Here is a 20,165-nt window from a genome sequence, read left to right as displayed (position 1 = left end):
AAAAAAAGTGTGAAATTTACCCTCAGACTGATTTTGCTATGCAGAAAAGATACTGAAAATAATGTCCTCTGCTCAAAAAATAGTTTTATATGTAACTTCCAAACAAAAAAATCCTGCATTCCCTGTAGCAATATTTCCTTTTATTCAGGAAGAACAGGATACACCACAGTGTTAAGCAGTGAACTGTTGTATTCGGGCTGCAAAAATTGTGTGCTCCCATTTAATGCAGATGAACCTGCCCCTTTGCAAGGGAATTTACCTCTTCTTTGCTTTGCCTGTCTGTCATTCTTCCAGCTTTTCAGTATTGTGGGCACAGATTGCACATAAAAATCAACATAAACAGGACTTCAAGGGCAGAAACCAGACCAGCTGTCCAAGGAAAAAAGAAGCTGTATTTATGGCATCTCTCTGGACAGTTTTTATCAGAAGTGATCAAATATATTCAGTTGAGATAAAAATAAGCTATTTTTTTCTTCAAGAAGGAGAGGGCCTAGGAAACTCAGGTTAGGATATTACTCTGTACATCTTCATGAATTTGGTTTTTTTGGATGAGGGAGATAAGTTTACACAGCACTTGCGCCACAAATTTTGTTTTAAGTTCTTAACCCAATTTGGTAATTAGTATTTTAGACATCTGGTACAACAGATCATTCTAATTAACTTTGTGCAATAAACTGAGTTTCTACCTTTTGATCCTGAGCATCTGCTGTGATGTGGTCTGTTTCCCCCTCATCCAGCTCTCCCATCTTCATAAGATTGACTTCAATGGTACCAACTGTCTTTCCACCATCAGATGTCCTGGGAAAAAAACCAACCCATGACACCGGGTCACTTGCAGCATCAAATCCTTTCAATTAGAATAACATCAGTAAATATTTAGTGCCCTCTCCATTCTGTAAAGTGCAGCCACCGCTACTGAGCTGGCTATTTACCATCACAAACCAAATGTTAACAACAATGAGGCAACTTCTTCAGGACAATGAAAGCTCTCATCACAACACTGAGGACAGGTAAGTGCTATGAATGGTGCATGAATCCATGAACACTGCCAGGTTCTCATTCTAGACCTTATCCTCTTTGTGGACCATTGGATAAAGGGCTGTAACACTGCACCAATATTCCACTTAGGATCTGCAATCCCAATGCAGAGTACATGGCTTTGTTTCCTAACAATCTGCAAAGAAAGGACAGAGTGTATTAACAGAATCCCTGCAAAACCAAAACAGTGAAGCTAATCTGAATATCACGTTTCCCTTTGTAATCCCTCCACAGAGAAATTATTCAGAATCCATCCCATTTCTTGAACTATATGGGAATGGTAGTATAGTTACAGGTGAATTCCTTCATTATCATCCCCATAAATAGTTTACTTTCAATTAATCAAAAACAAATAATTTAGATGTACATCACCGAGGGAAGAGCATTGCTGACTTCCTTTAGGAAGAAACAAGGATTTAAACTCCTGAAAGATACCAAATGCTTTTTCAGCTTTCACTGGCAGCACAGCACCAAGTTTATCTCCCTGACTTCTTCTGAACAGCTAGATTTTTTTTTTTTAAAGGAAGGAAAGAAGAGTAACTGATAGTTTCATAATAATGAGGAAAGGGTAACAAAAGGCACCAAGCAAAAATAGGCAAAAAGGAAATGACGAGAATAAGTTCAGCACAATTACAAAAACACAGCGAGGAAGGAGAATCAAAACAAATACGTGTGGGGCAATACTGTGTCTTTTCTGAGCAGTGGAAATGAAGAGTGATGAATCAAGAAAAAAGAATACATAGAAAACTTCAATGTCATAAAATCATTAAACCACAGAATTATTGAATATGCTGAGTTGGAAGGGACCCATTAAACAAGTTCAGCTCGTACAGTAAAGTCTCAAAAAATAGTTACCCCCAAGCTTTCAAATTAAATAATTATCTTCCTTGAAAACCATTAGGCTTTACTATGCACTCAGTAGAATACACTCATCTTGCAACTACACAAATCTGGTCTTCTATAAAACCTTGCAAAATAAACATAATTCTTCATATTTTACATGTGTAAAACTTCATCTGCTCTAAGCCAAATTAATTACTGACAATAAAGAGACTATTAAAAATGAACCAGTTCCAGATATTTTTGCAATTGAAGAAGCCTGTATTAATTTAAGAAGTATCCAGAAGAAAAGCAGTAAGGGTTCAGTGTCCAAATTATGAGCAGAAATACATAATAATATTGAAAGGGCCTTCTGAATGAAGAACTTTCTCTGGAGTTGCTACAGCCGTGTGGCTTGACTGCTCCTTCTTGTGTCAAACCAGCACCCAAACTAGGCTCTGTCAACAAATGCACTGCAGCATCCCCAGCAGAAAGGGAATACAGCAGATGTCAGCAAATCACATATCTTTAGAAGCCAAAGTGTGTGGTTATGAGACTGACAATTTTTCAGGAGCTTAAGGTGTTCCGATCAAAGTGCCAAGCAAATGAACTGATCCAAACCAACAGGGCCTGTTGCTCCAGTAAAATGGAAATGCTAACTACACTTTCTCATCCTTGTCTCCTGTTCTTTAGAATCCTAAATATTTCCCTTGGTGCTATTATTAAAAGCTTGGCCTCAGTATGATAACGAGCATTGCACTGTTTGCCTGCACAAGGAGCAATATGTATTTTGTATGGGTTTAAAAACAGTGATTGATATAATTCCACTTTTATATATTTTTTTATTATTATTTTCTTCTCAAAATCACTCCTGTTCTGGTCTAATACATATTTAATACTACAATCTGTTACAGGTGTTACCTGTAAGAGAAGGTAATGCAACACAATAAAACTAAACAGTGGGACTTGTTGCACTGTAGTTGCACTCCTTTCTCCAGTTCTTATCTTCCCACACAGAAATACGAAGACACATTTTAACGAAAAAGGCAACAACAACAAAATCAACAAATCCAAACCCAAAGTTTCTTTTGAATGCTACAGGCATACAAATCAACAAAGAGCTCTGTAAATGCCCAGGGTAAAACTGTCAGACTGATTTTAAAACACCAGCAGTGCTTGAGAGTCTTCAGCTACTTGAAAACACGCATTTCAAACTTTCCAGCAATACCATGAGATTAAAATTTCATTTGAAAGAAAATTTAAAAAGAGAAACAGAAGTGACGGAGTGGGAAAAAAAAAAAAAGCTTAGTGATCATACCTTAGTAGGATAAAACCCTGCATAATTTTACTTTGCACTAACAGTATTGAGCACACACACACATTATGTATACACCTCATGTCCTTTGCTTGTAGAGATGTAAAAAGTCTCACACAGACACACTGTTCAACACAGCACCAGATAAGGAATCAATTGGTTTTAGGATACTTCACAATGCATTAGAATGAGATCAGCTTATTTGCTGTAGTTTAATAAAGCTGAGAAGGGCACTCTGCACTCACACGGTGCAGTGAAGACGGTCCCTGCACCAAATTGCTTTCAGTCATGAGTGAGGAGACACATCCCCACAAAACAAAGGACTGCACCTTGACAACCTGCTTAGGGCGAGTTGGGATGGGGAATCTGGCCAAGAGAATAAACTCAGCATCAACATAAGAAGCCCATACACGGGACAAAACCCACCTGGCTTATGGAGATGGAAAATTGCTGATATTTTTTGGCACCCTGGGACAAGGATCAGCACTCATCTGATACCTGTCAGCAGAGCACCTGCATTTGAAACAGATTTCTCTACTATCCCAGGTCCTTAAGGATCCCCAGGTCAGTATTAGTTCCCCCAAATGTGAGGGAAGGAGATAGCCAGTAACACCACGAGCAGCAGGAATCTGTGCCCACCTTACTCCTTCTGGCCATAAAATGCTGACCAAGGCATCCAGGGAGAAAAAAGGTAACAAGCTAGTGATGGAAAAGTAAGTGAACAAGATGGACTGAGAACAGCAGGCATTTGCCTCCAATCTTCTAAAAAAAAAAAAAAAAAAAAATCAGCTTTTATTGCTAAATTAGCAACCAGTATACCTAGCTCTTATTTAGAAAGGAAAAAAAAAAGTGTGATTTTATTTTTTTCATCAGACACACTGTATCATACACTCAATATTAAGAAACATTCTCCTACTGAAAAATACTTCTGTTGCATTCAACAGCCCATTTTTTGCCTTTCATCATCACAACTGTATGAGAAAGCTGGAAGCAAGTGACATTGCGTTATCACTGCAAAATGAAACATGCAAGTCTATAGAAAACCTCTCTCTTCTTATAAATTCCATATTGAAAACTGCAATCCCAAATCTCTAATAACTAAATTCCTCTCCCAACACCTGTTGTGTACACTGAAGTAATTCTGCAAATCAATCTTTTTGTGTTTTGATGATTACTGCATAGATCTACCAGAAACACTCAGCCACCAGTTTAGGACACCTTTATGGAGAAGAAAGGACAATCAAAATAAAAACTTCTTTTGCAGAGGTTTTGTAACTTGTGTCCCTAATCACTATTAGGGCACAATGGTAGAAAAAAAGGGAAGTAGAGCACTGTGTGTCAGCAGTAAGAATTTGTAGACACAAGCCAGCTCTCCACAAAATAACAGAAAAACACAAGAATGCTCCTTTGAAAACACTTTTATATTGTTCCATTGTACCTCAGAAAGATAAAGGAAAAACATAACTAAAAAAAAGGAAAAGAAAAAGAAAACTCAGTTAAAAATTAAGCAGATTCTATAATTACACCAATCTTTACAGGGCACACCACAGAGCTATTTCTGGGTCCTTAAATCTCTACTTTAAATCTAACAAAGGAGTATCTCAATCACAGGCATGCCCTGATAAACTCCTATCCAAAGAATATCAACAAGAATTAAATAGAATTTGTTGCTCTGACAAGTCCCTTGATATATCCTCTATCCTCCTGAGAGGTACTAATATTGCAGGGTAATTAGAGGAAAGCAAGCTTAAATAAGTAGACTGCTCTGGTTAAATTGCCATCAAAGAAATGTGGATCATTTCTACTGACATTCTGCTGCCCAATAGTCATAACCAGAAAACAAACCCACTTTTGAAAGGTTAGGATGTTTTTCTTAAAAAATATCCAACTGACTAAACCCTACCATTTAATGTGTCTGCAAATTAAATTTCATTGGTACATTTGTATTTTAGTGTTAGCTGAACAAAGAGGGCAACCAAGACTAAAAATATTAATGAAAACCAATTTTTTCATCTATTTCTTATGAGTTTTCCATCTTAACTTTTTGCTTACAAATTGGATGGCTGAGATACAAAATATTTACTCTGAAACCGAAGCTTTCCGTTCTGTCAATTACTGTGCCACCTGTTGGAGACAATCTTCCAGATCAAATTTTCAATATGTCAGTTAGGGAAACCAAATTTATCCCAAAGAGCTGAAGACAACTTGAATTCCTGTAAGAACAGATTCTTACGATCACTAAGCTGGAGTTCATCAACCTAGGTCTGTACCCTGTCACTGATTAGAGTTCTGTATCACACCCCCTGCAGTCTCAGTGTAGCTGCATACAACGAGTTCAGGAGACCACAAGCATTTTCATGTGGGAGACACCTTCAATAATTAGGACCACCTTCTTTAAACGTGCCTAAAAAAACCTGTACACTGCTAATTCTTTAAACCACACACACCAAACAAAACTGACAATTTTATGCTCCTTTCTAAAGGAAACTTTGAATGAATATTCCCTATGCCAAGTTCTCTACAATTCTTCCATAGGTTATCATGGTATAAAATGAGCTTTTCTAATCTGGCACATGGGAAGCTCACTTGCTACCTCTTGGGAGAAGAGACCAACCTGCATTTCTCAACATGGCCTTTCAGTTAACTGTGGAGGGTGACAGGGTCTGGCTGAGCCTCCTTTTCTGCAGGATGAACATGCCAGCTCCCTCAGCCATTCCTTGTTCGACTCGTGCTGCAGACCCTTCCCTATCTCTGCTGCCATTCTTTGGATGAGAAATGCCAAAGGTTAGTACTTAGAAAAACCCTGATTTACAACACTTACCTGAGGGTGAGGGTCAACTGCTGCTCCTTTGACTTTACCAGATCACCCACTCTAAAAGTTGCACAGCCCAGGAAGCTTCGCTACAAATCAAAGCAGAAAGAAAAGATAACATATTCATTCATTTTTGTTATTTCTTTTGCTCACACACTTGAAAATCTTTCTTTGCTACAAAGAAAAATATTGCATTTCAATATAACAGTTTGATACTTAATCCTCTAGAATTTTTTTTGTGCAGCATGATTATCAGTAAACTGTTAAAAACTTTGGTTTTATGGGCAGGAACCTTTCTCATTTCCATTAAGAACAGTCTAACAACCTGACAAAATAACAGGTTGTAAGATGTACAGCCACAGGAAGATTTTCATTCAGTACCAGTATTTGCATTTTGCATCTGTTCCTTCCTATTTTTCTAATTTCTGGATTACAAGAAGTGCTAAGTTTTCAGTGTTATACCAAAGTTGTTCTTGTTATGGTTTTTCCTCAAGCCATTGGCACTACCATCCACGTATTCAAAATATGAATGTATGTGCTAGGAAGGCATTCTTAAATTGAGTTCAGCACAAGTTTATTAATAGAAATGTTTTATTTCTCTAGTTCTTGGCAATGTTTTAAGTAGTGTTTTCCTCTATTTCCATTGTAAGGTGAACTTATTTACTGCATTAAAATTGCAGAGAAATGTGGTAATGTAACTAGAATGCCTAAAGTTAAATTAGGCTACACCACTGTATCTTTTTCTTCTATAAAAATCACTCTTCACGCATAACAAAGTACAAAGAGGAAAAAGGGTTAAATCTTCTCTTGCACTTGGGCTATTTTTTAACCTCTGCTCATATCCTGCTGAGATCCCATTTTGTCAATTTGGCCAGCAGTAGTATTCTTGCCTTGGGAACAATGGGCAAGAAACTAACAGCCATCTTCTACCAATTTATCTTTCAAATGTACAACACAACATCACTTGCTCTAAATAAATTGTAAGAAGATCATGACATTATGTTTAATTTTTAGCAAAAAAAAATAAGAAGGGCACAAAGTTTGGTTTTTCTTACATAACACTAAGTTTACTGTTGGAATGGCAAATTAGAATTCCAGGCTAAATTATATACATTCTTGGCTATACAAATGAAAGAAGAATCAAGTTGCTCTGAGTCAACAGAGGCTGCCTACAGAGAGCAATGTTCTCTTCAAGGAAAACAGAAAAGAATTTGTCACTGCTGAGAAGAGTTACTTCTCTGGTAAAAAAACAAACAAACCTTCAGCCTGCTTTCTTTCAGGAAAGCCAGCAGGATGTTGTGTGCTTGAATGCAAACAATAAAGCTTTACACTAAGATAAGTTTTCTTCCATACACAACGTACAGTTCAAACACCAACTCTGAAATTGGGCAAGCACCCACAGTGCAGTTAGTAAACTGCAAACTGCATGTCTGCAGTTCAATAAACTGAGTCATGAGGTAAGGCTTGTTCCCATAAATGGCACAGCCTTAGATTTCCTAAGCAGCATGTAAGCAGCAATGGAACAAGGACACGAGTGTCTAGGGCAGGCTGGAAAAACATTGAATTTGGGAAGCGATGAACAGGAAGAAAGGAAGAAAAATAACACAGCCACACAAGCAAAGAGCACAGTTAGTTTTCAATGCCAAAATTAAAGGCACTTCTACAAAAAAAGACATCCAGGTGCAACACATGGTGATGCACAGCCTTGCTGGAGTGAACACACAGGTGGTTCTGTCTTCCTTTGGATGAGTCAGTGTGAGAGTGTTTCCACACTAAAACTCTGTGGTCACACACACTTAGCCCAGATTATTCATCTTCTTCCAAGAGCATATCCTTCTCCATGCTGCAAGAACGCATTCCACAGCACTGTCTCTCCACAGCAGCCTTTATTCTGGCATTTCATGACATTTGAGTGTTTGTATTTGAAACCTGACCGCTTGGAAAGGGGAAGAGGGCTATTTGGAATGAAACTGATATAAGGTTTGGTCACCTGGGGCTTCTTTCTGCAGCAAAATAGAACCATAAATATATTTAAGAATCCTAAGTCAGAATCCTCAAGTGACCAGGGCCAAGAGACAACTACACTGCTCTCTCATAAAGCCAAAGAGCTTTGGTCATTGTACCCACTAAACATGTCTGAGCATCAGATCTACTTCTTCTGTGTCATGAAATTAAAGGTGAATGATTTTATCGGCTTAAAATGTTCTACTTAGTTCTCTGTTTCATATTCATATGCTTATTTAGAAAAAAAGAAATTCTTTGCTTGACAGCACAGAGCTATGTGCAAAATCAAATAAAATTTCAAATGATCCCATGACCCAAATTAAGAGAGTTATGCTAATGTTCAAGGGGTCTAATATCAAACTGGAGAATACTTTTTCTATACTGATTCAGATACCAATAGTCCACCCTGGGGCCTGAACTGGCAGTCTACAAACCAATTTAACTTTGCCCACATGACTTGGAAAGGCTTGAAAAGTAGGCTTTAGAACAAAATTTGTGCTGTAATCCTAATCGCAGAGTAATGCTCCTTCGGAATTTTGCTAGTGTTCCAGACACAAATCTAAAGACACTCGCCTTGAGTAGTTTGATGAATAATCTCAACTAGCCAAAGAGAAAAGTCTCTATAATAGCTATATGGAAAGCTAAAACACACTGATTATTTCACTAAGATTGAACTTGCTGCCAAGCTACAGGTTTTTCAAACACTAGCTGAAGTCTTGAAAACCATGCCAAGGAAGCCCTTGTAAGGCAGAAAAGTCAAACCCTTAGGCTAAAAAATTGAAGCCTCCAGGCATTTTCCATATTTGCAGACAGATCTGACACCTGCACCAGGTGAGCTTTGTTCTTCTACTCAGCTCGAGCAGGACCAACCTTTCCCACTCCCACCAGGGGCCCATATTATCCATGAGGTTTTAGCCCTCTCAGAAAATGACTTCCCATCCAGACTGCTTGCTTGATATTAGCAAGGACTTTACAGGGTTATGCTGGTCTCAGGATAGCTTCAGTTGAAAGAGGTTTTCAAAAAGATGTGAATGGGATGACATCAATCCATGAGACTGCCACTCCTGCCTTGATTATTTTATTCATTCCACCAAAAACTTTCGCTATTAAAAAAGCTTTTCAGCTCCTGTTGAGCACTGAGTGTTAGTGCCTTCCAATGAGATGGAAAAAAAAAAAATCAATTACTGAAAATGATTTCTTACCCCAACATCTGCTCTTGGTTCCTTGTGGTCAGGTAGGACACTGGTGTGGACCTGAGAGAAGGGAGGGGAAAAAAAGGCAAGAAATAATCAAACTCCTTCTGTAAATCTCTCTGCAAAAGACTCATTTTTTTTCCCATGCCCTCAAAAGTGACCCTCAATTCTTCTATTCTAGCTGCAACTTAGTGCACAAAAAGAAACACTCCTTTAATGTAAAGATAATTTAATTGTCTGTTTGTTATTCTAAATACATGTTGTTATAAAGCACCAATATAAAGGCTACCACAAAGACTTGACAAAGCAGAACCACAGCTTTTCTCAGCCAGCTCTTATCCCTTGATTTCCTACAGTGAGAACTTTGATTTTTCCACAAAAGCCTGGAGATAGTAAAAAAAATGCTATAATTAATTTATTAAGGGACAGCATACTTTAGAAATCTGTGGGAGTCCTCATATGGATGCAATTTTACATTTCGATTTTCCACACTAATACATTAGCAACTCCAAAGCATTTGGAAATCTACAGAAAGCTAGTATAAAATGTTCAATCATGATATTTTTATCTAAAATTAACCTTTAAATGCTTCACGCCCTGAATGAAAATGAAATTACTGGCATTTTCTTGTTGGTGATACCCATCTTTCCCTTTTGAAGCTGAGGAAATAACTTAGAGCAATCTGTTTCTTAAAAGAAAGATGGAGTATCAACACCAAACCAAAAATGCTGTGTCATTTTAAGATGCTAAAAAGCTGCTCTATGTGCCAGCCTCAAAGAAGTGACATCTGGCCCAACAACTGAGGTATTTATATTTTCTAATTATTATTATGGCTATTTATTCAAGAGAAATAAACTAATAATGTAAGAATTAACACTCCTTTTCATAATTTACTTACGTATTTGTAACCCAACAGCAGTTCATATTTTTAACAGTGTATGTGTTTTTATATGAGACTACGTTGTATTTCACAGCAAGAGAAAGCTAATGTTTCTTTTACACATACTGAAATCAAGGAAATTCAACATTAATTTAGAATCAAAGAATATTAATTCCTTCTTTTGCTGGATAAAATATCAATTCAGGAGAACATATTTCAGCTTTTCTGACCCAACACAGGAGCAGAAAGGGATGTCAACACCTGACTAACCTAGAGTCTTCCATATAATAAAAGCATATTCCTGAATTTCAAATGGACTTAAAATACAGAAAAAACTTCTGCTGCATTTTGCAATACTTTTTGGTTCAGCTATGTTTATTTGTTTTCATTGGGTTTTAACCCCTTTAAATTAGACTGTACATTAGACCGTACCTCTCTTCTTCCCAAAGTATATTTTGTTTGAAATTAAATCTAGTGCCTTGATCCAAGTGTGTGCAAATATCTGCAATTTCGGAAGCAGTTTTACTATTTGACATTTATCAAAAGAGAAGCCACATATGTGTATGTAAATACATACATGGGTGGTACAGGCTGAACACTATCAGGCTGTCTGTTGGTTGAGTTCCCGAACAAACTCTCTGAATGCTGCAATTACTGGGGTATCATTATGGGGTGTTCACACAGGCCTCATTATAAACATCAGGTCAGCTCATAAAAACTTATAAAACATAAGAAACGAGTCAGTTTTAGTCCCAGTCCACAAAATGGAAGAGAAAAAATGGGAGATAAATACAGAGGATTTGACAGGTCAAATATCCTCCCAGCGCATTTCTTGATTAAACAAACTGCCACACTTTTTAAAACCACGTCATAAATCAACTTTTCCCCTCTGGCCCCATCCAGAACAACTATAAAATCTAAAAGCAAACAGAAAGTCAGATTTTATTCCCAAACCTCCACTACTCTGTTAGAATTTCAGTTTTCCCATTACTCTCTCTAGGTTTTCCTGTGCAAAATGCAAACCTCTGAGTGGGGAGGTCATTCACAACCGGGGTAAGCCCATGCCTGCAGGGAATAGCACCACTACTGCTTTACCTTTGTGACACAAAGAGATCACAAAGGCACACAAGAAACACAGCTTGTGACCTGGACTAAATGCAGCAAAGGTTTTGGCATCTATCCATTCCTGTAATTTTGTGTGTAGAACAACACAGTTACCTTTTTACACCACAGTGGAGGCCTGTGAACCCACTGGGAAAAGGGCAGTGTGATGAAGGTTCGTGCAAGTGAAAGATGCACAAGAGTAGAGTTAGTTTTCAATGCCAAACACATCAGAGTCCAGGAGTTACGACTCCCTGGAATTTCCCAGTCAAACAAATTGCAGCTTTGTGTGTTTGTGCTGGGTGAGCCTAAAATGCCAAAACTGTTATGGGGTTCTGCCACAAAACCAATCAGTTTTTCCTACAGTCCATATAAAACAAAAGAGAAAATCTTTTCAAAATGGACATGCACGTGGTATTGCGGGATTCTACAGTTCCAATGGAAAACCTGATAGGCAGCGAAACTAATAAATGTTAAAACTTCATTAAAGATGAAAACTAATAAAGGGAATATAAGATTTATCAAATTACTGCAACATTGCATAATAACTGCATGATTTTTATTATATATTAATTAGTTTAAACTTACAAAATATTTTTATATATATATATATATATATATATATATATATATGTGCCTGTGTGTGTATATATATATATATATATATATTTCCTACTACAGATAGTAGGGAAAATATGTATGCCCCTATCACTTGCTGTATAGCAACTGATATGGCACGAGAGAAGAATCACGAGATCCCCCAAGCAAAGACTGAGTTTAACATAAATCTAAATAATTTTAATATGTTTTTAGTATATGCAACGAAAAAAATGGAAGGAAGGAAGAGTTTATTTACCTTCTTAACACAGCACACAGCGTGAGACTGGATTCAATTTTTTTAACCAATTTGAAACAGCATTTTTTCTGCAGAGAAAGCTTTGTCACGTAAGGTTATGCCACAGATAAAAAGTGACAAAGAAAAACGTGTATAACTGTGACAGGGACACTCAGGCATCCCAGTGCCCCACAGTGATGAGTGCTGACTGGCACAGACCCACTGGGGTTTTTTTAAGCAGTTGAATTTTTGCAATCCATGACCACTGGTAGCAAGCTAATGAGCCACAGGCTTTTTCTGCCATTTTTCAGGCTTTTTTGAACAAAGCCCAATGATGCAAAGTAGCCTTCTAAAGTCTTAATAGGTACTGAATATTCTAAGCATTTGGTCAGTTATAATTTTAATGAAATAGAGCAGAAAATCACATTTAAGTCTGTAGCTGTTACAATCAGCCAGTTAGCCTTGCCTCCTCCCCATAATAATTCCCAGGAATGAACCTGTTGAAGTCTGTTTTATGCTGGGAACAATCTGCAAAATTTGAAGAGTAAAAATACCCTTCAAAGTGCTTGCGGTGCCTCCTCTTTCCAGCTTTCTTCCACTGTGAAATAAAATTCACAAAAAGCAAATTCTGGCTTCTGTCAGCAAGCTACAGCTGGAGCATTCCTAAGCTCTTCTGGCTCTTCATTTACATGGAGCAGGCAATGGGGACCTGTGTTCCCAGATCCAAACACCTCAGCCTAGTCACTGCAATGGCACTATTCAAAAATCCCCGAGACAGACTCCACAGTCCAAACAAGGCAGCAGCTAATGGCAGCCAAAGAAATCCAGATGTTCTGACAAATTATATCCCAAAAAATACTCACTCTAGTGCGATGAAGGAAATAGGAAACTTGAGAGGATGCAAGCCCAAGCTGGTAAAAAGCTCCTACAGTTGTCTGATGAACACTCAGGTCAGCTCCACCTCGCTTCAGTGTATGGCAGACAACATGAATTAAAGCAAGTATTACTGGAGTGATCAGATGAGCTCAATGGCATAACAAAATTTCCAGAACATGATCTTCTGCCTCAAAACTTCAGCAAAATTTAAAATTTGACTGTGAATATCTGACAAAATAAACTGAAATCCTATATTTTGATTTACCGAATAAACAGCCTTTTTTGAATATGCTAAAGTCCACGTTTCATAATTTGCATCTATTACCATAGAAGCTGCAGTAAGAAATCTTAGTATAAATTAAGCATGATGCCATTTCCACTGACGAACCAGTTACAAGAAACAAGATTGATTTTATTCATTTTTTAGAGGTATATCCAAGTGTTCCAGTTCCTTACCAGATTGCAACATCTACTCAAGTGACAAAAGATTATTCACATATTAAACACAGAAAAAAAGTCTTGCTGCCTTAAACAAGTCCAGACCCTTCAAGACTCCACACAAAATACCCCTGTCTTCTGACTCATGGCAGAAGCTGAAATGAAGAACTCAGAATTTAACTTGCTGGAGCAGTCCATGAACCTCCAAAGTTCCCTTGAGGAGCTTGTATTATCCCTCTGCCAAGAAGACCTAAGTGCATTTCCAGCTGGGGGCCTTGAGTTCAATATTTTGAAAGAGTTATTTTCATGTGAGGTACCAAACTAACCAAATATAGAAGCAAACAGTGGTTTTAAGATCACCCCCAAAAAACAGTGAAGATTTTATCCCCCACTCCATGTTTTATGGTAACTTTTTAACATAAATTTTTAGATTCTAAAGTGAACACTTTCTAACTACACATTGAAATTATTTTAATTTCCTATTTCCTCTGCCTCTCTTCTGACTGGAAGGTCATTCAAAACACAGGATTGCAATGATAGCTCAGAGTCCTTTCCTAATCTACAGCCCATCATTATTCATGGCAAGTTTATACTCCTTTGCTCTTCTGCCAACATGGTGTCTTAGATAAGTAATTCTTTTCTGTTCCTCATACTGGTCTCCTGATGAATCAATGAGAAAGGAATCATATGCCCTCTTGTACTTCATTTTGTTAGGATAATAAGCCAATCTTTTCCAGTACACTGTCATACCATAAGCTCTGCATTCCCCAAATCACATCATCTGCTCCAGTCCTATGTCACACTTTGAACAACTAATTTACCTTTTTTTTTCCTTCACACCATTTGTTTCTGATGTATTAAGTCTTTGTTCACCCAAAAAACTTCATGTTATTAGAAAAGCACAGAGGCATGTACTGAGAGTCTACTTTATTTCATCCTGTTTGCATTGTTCCAGCTGGCAAACACTTTTTTTTTAGGAGAACTAAGGGAAATTTCTGCACACACCAAACTTTTCTCTAACACATAGAAGCTGAAGGACTCTCGCACAAACATCCACAAAAGCAAAGAAAATTATATTTGCCAAGAAGGATTTTTCTTTTCTTCTCCTGACAGTTTGTGATAATGTTTAAAAAACAGCTGAGGCTGAGGTCTGGTGCTAGCATTACCTAATGGATAGGATTTCACTTCTCCTTTACAGAATTAGGGGTAAAATTGCTCATCAGATTTACTGTGGCAGAAGGTGTATTTTAGACAGATGAGAGGGAGTAGGAAAATATTTGGGGCTTCCTACAAGCTCTGGTTTTTTTTGCCTTCATAGACAGGATCTATTTATTCACAAAAGTCTGTTCTAGCAAGATTATAGCTGCACTTCCATAGTGAATGTCCCTTCCAGCCTGTGGAAAAGCAGCATGAGAATTCATGAGAATTACTGCTCTGTCCAGGGCTCCCACATGCTCCGTCCACATTTCTAACAATCCGCGCTTGAGGGGAGCAAGGAATTTTCTCTAAAGAGCCTCCAGAAGATCCTGGGAAAATAAATGTTGCCAGCTATCCAAATATAAACACTCCCAACTACCCAAATATAAACATTTCTAAAGCTATCTAAAAAGAAAAAATGTACAATTGTTTTTTTTCATTTGAGAAAGCATTTTTTCTTGGGTTAAAACAGTTAAACCTGCATAGCAAGAATTAAATTCTTAAGTACACAAACACTAAAACCCATAACCTCCTGATCAGCTATCTTTAAATAGTTTTTGCTAGTGCTCTGCCCTTTGCTCCCTGTCTTCTGAGATGAGAAACTGAAAGGAGTTTTATTTATTTATTTATCAAATAAATTCACTGCTGGCTTTGGAAGAAGTTTCCAGACAAATGTGTCATCTGTCCCACAATCTAAATTAGTTTCTGTTTTAAAGGAAGGAGGAGGTATCACTGGGAACAAGTATCTCTGTGGGACTATTTCACTATGCAGCAACCCAAAAGAAACTTTGTGCCTACAAGCGAAGGTAAAAAGCAGTTTTCACACAGCACCTTCTCTCTCCTGTACCAGACACAGGTTTGTGTGAAGAGAAGTTCATTTTCCCATCAGTGATACTGTATTCATGGCTACATCCCCATTAAACACACGTGATTTTGCTCTCCAAACCATTTCACAGGAAGAGCAGCTTTCCTCACCAGAGTGTGCGTCATTGTGCCTGACTGCCACACAAAGATAAACCCTTTCCCTCCTCTACAGCGTCAATTCTACTTTTTTTAAAGCACAACTGCAATCTGCAAGACATGGTAATCCTCTTCTGCAAGCATGATCAAGCTCTTGCAGAGATGTTACTTAAAACCAGGTAAGAAATGAGCTCCCTACTTTCAGACTGATAAGCAGGCTCAGGAAAGTTCATAGTCACAGCTGCCTGAGATAAGTAATTAAACTCTGATTCTTACGAAGCACAAGGTGTGAATAAAGACATTAGGTGTATGTTTTTAAGCAATCATTTTGCCTCTTTCAGAATTAATGCAGAAAGATGCTAAGGCTCAGAGAGCCAAATATATTTCAATATTTTCACTGCTTAGAAAAAACAAAATAAGAGTTTTTTCAGAACCTGAAAAGTGGCCTTTTTTTGGGGAACTGTTTCAGTGATGCTTTTTCTGCAAATAAAAGGATCTATTAGGAACAATATTGTTGGCAAAGCTGCTTAGGTCTGAAATTTGACCACCACACTTCTATTTCTAGAAATTACTTACAGATTCTTTCTTCCTTTTTATATTGCATCTTCTTATTTGGAAATTCAGCATGACATTGTTTTCTGGGAAAGATAGGATCTGTTATCAGACAAGCTGATGTAAGATGGAAACAGGCACTTTTTTCTTGGCCCAAGGTTCCTTCAGGAACTAAAGAAAGCTCGTGCTTCTGAAAATTTCTGTGTTTTCTCCATCATACCGCAAGAATAGGGGTTGAAAAAAGCACGTGCACATTTCCACAGCAAGGATTTTATGTAATCTAAATTAGATGACAGAGTTGATTTCTCTCTAAATAAAGTGAAAGGAACAGATACATTTTGCCGTAGACAAATCTAAATATACATAACTTGAAATGGGTCACTACAGATAATGCAACATCTTGAGGAGGGACTTCTGAAAAACAGTGAGAGATTCTATCAGTTTAATAAACCACATAGTCTGTGCTTCCAAAAATGTGTTGGTGGCCTCATGTATCATAAGGCCACAGGCCACAAGTTGTAGGTATCATAATTCAGCCAAGTACAGAGCAGCTTCACTCCTTCCACATGGAGCAGAACCTCCTTCCCTGACAAAGGGAGTCATTATTTGTAAAAGAAAACCATTTTAACACATGATGGATGATATGAACAGTAACTTTACATGTGAAAATATGGTAACCTCCTCAGCCTGAGGACAGCTGGTGATATAGCATCCCCAATAGCACAGCATCCCATGTGCTGGCAGGATAATGGTAGTTCTGGAAAATTAATGTTTAAAGGCTTCCCCTTCCACAACTCAACTAAAAGGGAAAAAGATATATGCAACAAGGAAGAGCTTATATGTGAAATAATGTTGTATTCACAGAACATCGCACAACTCATGCCATAAATTCTCCGTAAATTATTGCAGACCCACATTGCATCCAATATTACTATTATGGTGGAATCATAGAATCATCAGTGTTGGAAAAGCCCTCCAAAAGGAGTCCTCCAACTCAACCATCTTACAGATGGGTCCTTCTGACAAAAATCAAAAGCAAGACAAAACTCCATTAGATAAAAATGCATTCATTTTTATCTAATTAATTCCAGGAAACATTTCAAGATATTAACTAAGCTAGCATGAATGCCAAGGGTCACGTGCCCAGTTTTCTAATAAAACCCATTCAATTTCCAATGTTAAAAAAGCCATATCCAGCAGCTGAATTGTCCAAGTTAATTCAGAATCAAACCCCAAAAATACAACCCCAAAAACACAACCCAAAACACCTCCTACACACAGATTTATGACTTTTATTTGTCATACCACAAATAAAGAGTCCAAGTCCTCATCCACAACAGCAACAGCCACACTGAAAAATGACAAACAAAACATGAGGATGTAATGAGGTCAATGAACACTGGAGATGAGTAGAGAGTCTAACCTTAAAGGGAGACAGACAGTGTCTGTTTCACACACATCATTTGAAACACCCCATATAAAAGTTTATCACATCTTTCTGAAGACAGAAAAATCCCATTCTCACATATATGCCCCAACTTAGTCATTATTTTGTACAGTACCAGTATCATCAGAATTATTTTGAAATTAATCCTGAGTCTTCTCTCCATCTTTAAAACTTCCATAAAGTTGGCCAAAATTAATTTTGTCACTTCTAGCTTATTTCACAAAGGAAAGAATAAAAAGGCTCAAAATGCTTTTCAATATTTTGGCTAGCAAATCAAAAAAATATTTTTAAAATCTAAGAAGCTAATAATTTAACTTTAAAAAGAACCAAACACCAGCAAAATCACAATAAGTATTTCCATACACATCTCCTAGAATTCGCTACAATTTCCTCTATTTGCACATAAATATTAGCACCATTAAAAACCATCTTTATTCAGATGTACAAGAACGAAAATGGGCAGTTAAACCAAAGTATACCAATTGTTTATTTATGCACCTTCAATAGACATGGCCTAAACGAGAATAATTTCTTTTTGTTGCAGTCTGTGATTTCATTAAGTCACTCTGCTCAGCTTTAAGCACTAAAGATCTTGAAATAATACCTAATTTAATACTGCTGCAAGAACCTTAACTCCAAAGCTATCAGCACAGACCTCATCAGAGAGCCATTAATAAAATGCTCTTTATTGAAGTCTATCTTTTGGTTTTGAAAAGATCAGAGTGGAATAAAACCCACATTAATGATCTTCAGTAATCATTCCCTGCAAAAACTAAAACATGCTTGGACTTGAAAGCACACATTTAAAAATAATAGCTGAGCATTCTTTTAAAAGGAAGGCCCAGCACTGATCTAAATTTCATGTGAGGCTTCAGCTCAAGATTATGTTAGGATTAACAAAGTGTGCATGACAGGTGTGATTTAAAGACTGCAGCTTAAAATTCTCCTCCTTCCACACAAATCTCATGGCACAGAAAGGCAGTGATTTATGTACCACTCTCTACCACAAACCTTTGAGCAATCCACAATTGCAAATACCTTGAGAGGGACAGTTTCAGGGCATGTGAAGGTCCTCAAAAACGCCAAGAATTCTCAAGGTTGGTCTGAGGGTCTGAGTTAACAATACTTCCCTTTTCCCTTGTGCATGTAAGAATAAACCAAGAGCCCTTGAATGAAGCCCATGAAGAACGTTTTGCAAACACAAGAGTGACAGACTTGCAGACCTCTGCAGGAAGGTTGATTGTGTGAAATAGCAAGCTCAAAAGCTAGACATTTATGGAAGCTGTTTTCTGGTCAATATTCATCTCATAAAAGCCATCCATGTCTATGTAAAACTAAATGCCTTTGTCCTGCAGAATGGAGGACCTAAGATGCTGGAGCCAGGACATCAATTCTCTGCTCCACCTGTCCTCTCGTTTCTGTCATGGTAGTTTTTGTTTCCCCTACCCCAATTTAATTCAACTGTTAATTTATTTTCTACCTAGCATCTTTGTCCTTAGCACACAGCAATTCCTTCCATGCTGCCACAGTGAAACACGTCCTTCCTGAGGCAGCACTTCCCTTAATTCCTCACCATGACTCACAACAGGACAAAGAATGACATTTTCAGCCTCTGTCAGAGGGAAGTCAGACTGCACAGCACTCAGCACCCAGACCCTTCTTTTCTTCAAAAGCCATGTGCCAACCCAGGCGTATTTTCTCCTGAGATATTTCTCTCCTGGAAGAGAGAATTGCTTTTCCTGCCTAACAGTGAGCTGAACACAGTGATCTACAAAGCCCTGCTGAGGAAAGCTGGTATTTAACACCTCAACCTGGACAGCACCAGGATGGATCACATGTCATAAGCATCCTTCCAGGATTCCTGGACTCCCATGATCAGAAACTTCTCTTTGCTGGTAGGCCAAACTTCTACTCTTTTCCATTCTTCACTACCAAGAATTTGATAATAAAGTTTGCTGCAGAAGTTTCCTTTTCATGTAAGTCATTATGACGTTTTACCACTGGCATATGAAACAAAAGTTAAGTTGGTTACTCTTTTTTATTTTATGGACATAAAAAGGAAACTCATGCAAATAAATGCCTTCATTTAAAAAAATTACCATTCCCTCTTTTTAAGTTTTATTTGTGAACACAGCTGGTAGAAGCCTTGGGAAAAGGCACACAGCTGCTGAAGGACTACTTTTTGGCACATGTCTCTTCCAAGTTCTTCCAAATGACAGAACCCATTTTACTCCTAACTTCAGTTTCTACTTAAAAATACCATACCAGTTATCCATAACATATAATCACAGAAACTTGGTTCTTCCAAAGACAACATTAAGAAGCAGCAACTGGAAATGTCAGCATCATGAGAAGTATTATTAGTCTCACGGCCAAAAAATTCCTGTTGGTTCTTCTGGTTTGCCATGTATTGATGATCATTTTACAATCATGCACTTCACCTGCCTACACACAAGAGAGCTCCTGCCAGTACTATAGCTACCATAACCCCACAAATCCAAGTGAAGTCTGGAAGATATTTTTTTTTCCCTGCTAAAAAGTGATCTTCAAATGACAAAGAATTATTCAAGGTTTAACCTTTTTGTTCATCTACTGTGTTGTGGATGCTAAAGATCTCTCAAGGGCAGAGCTACTGTTCTTGTTCCATTTCACCAAAGACATAAGCACAGTGTCATCCCAGCAAACTACACTTTCCAGG

The 20,165-nt window shown here is 37.7% G+C and overlaps 1 protein-coding gene across 1 annotated transcript in view; it reads right to left on the bottom strand.

Annotated features, from left to right (window-relative positions):
• LOC128949766 (inositol polyphosphate 4-phosphatase type II-like) overlaps window positions 1-20,165 on the bottom strand; it is a 198,326-nt gene that overhangs the window by 87,878 nt on the left and 90,283 nt on the right. Inside the window, exons 3-5 of the mRNA XM_054294622.1 lie at window positions 9,191-9,241; window positions 5,994-6,073; window positions 687-798 (exon numbers count right to left, since the gene is read on the bottom strand). Of these exons, the coding sequence (XP_054150597.1) occupies window positions 687-798; window positions 5,994-6,073; window positions 9,191-9,241 (243 nt within the window). The remainder of the gene's footprint in view (window positions 1-686; window positions 799-5,993; window positions 6,074-9,190; window positions 9,242-20,165) is intronic.

Source organism: Melozone crissalis, unplaced genomic scaffold (assembly GCF_028551555.1).
Source record: "Melozone crissalis strain CALT ecotype California unplaced genomic scaffold, PUWL_Pcris_2 ptg000287l_1, whole genome shotgun sequence".
NCBI classification, from domain to species: Eukaryota; Metazoa; Chordata; class Aves; order Passeriformes; family Passerellidae; genus Melozone; species Melozone crissalis.
Note: the sequence above shows the minus strand (reverse complement) of the source record. Positions and strands in the feature narration are given on the sequence as shown.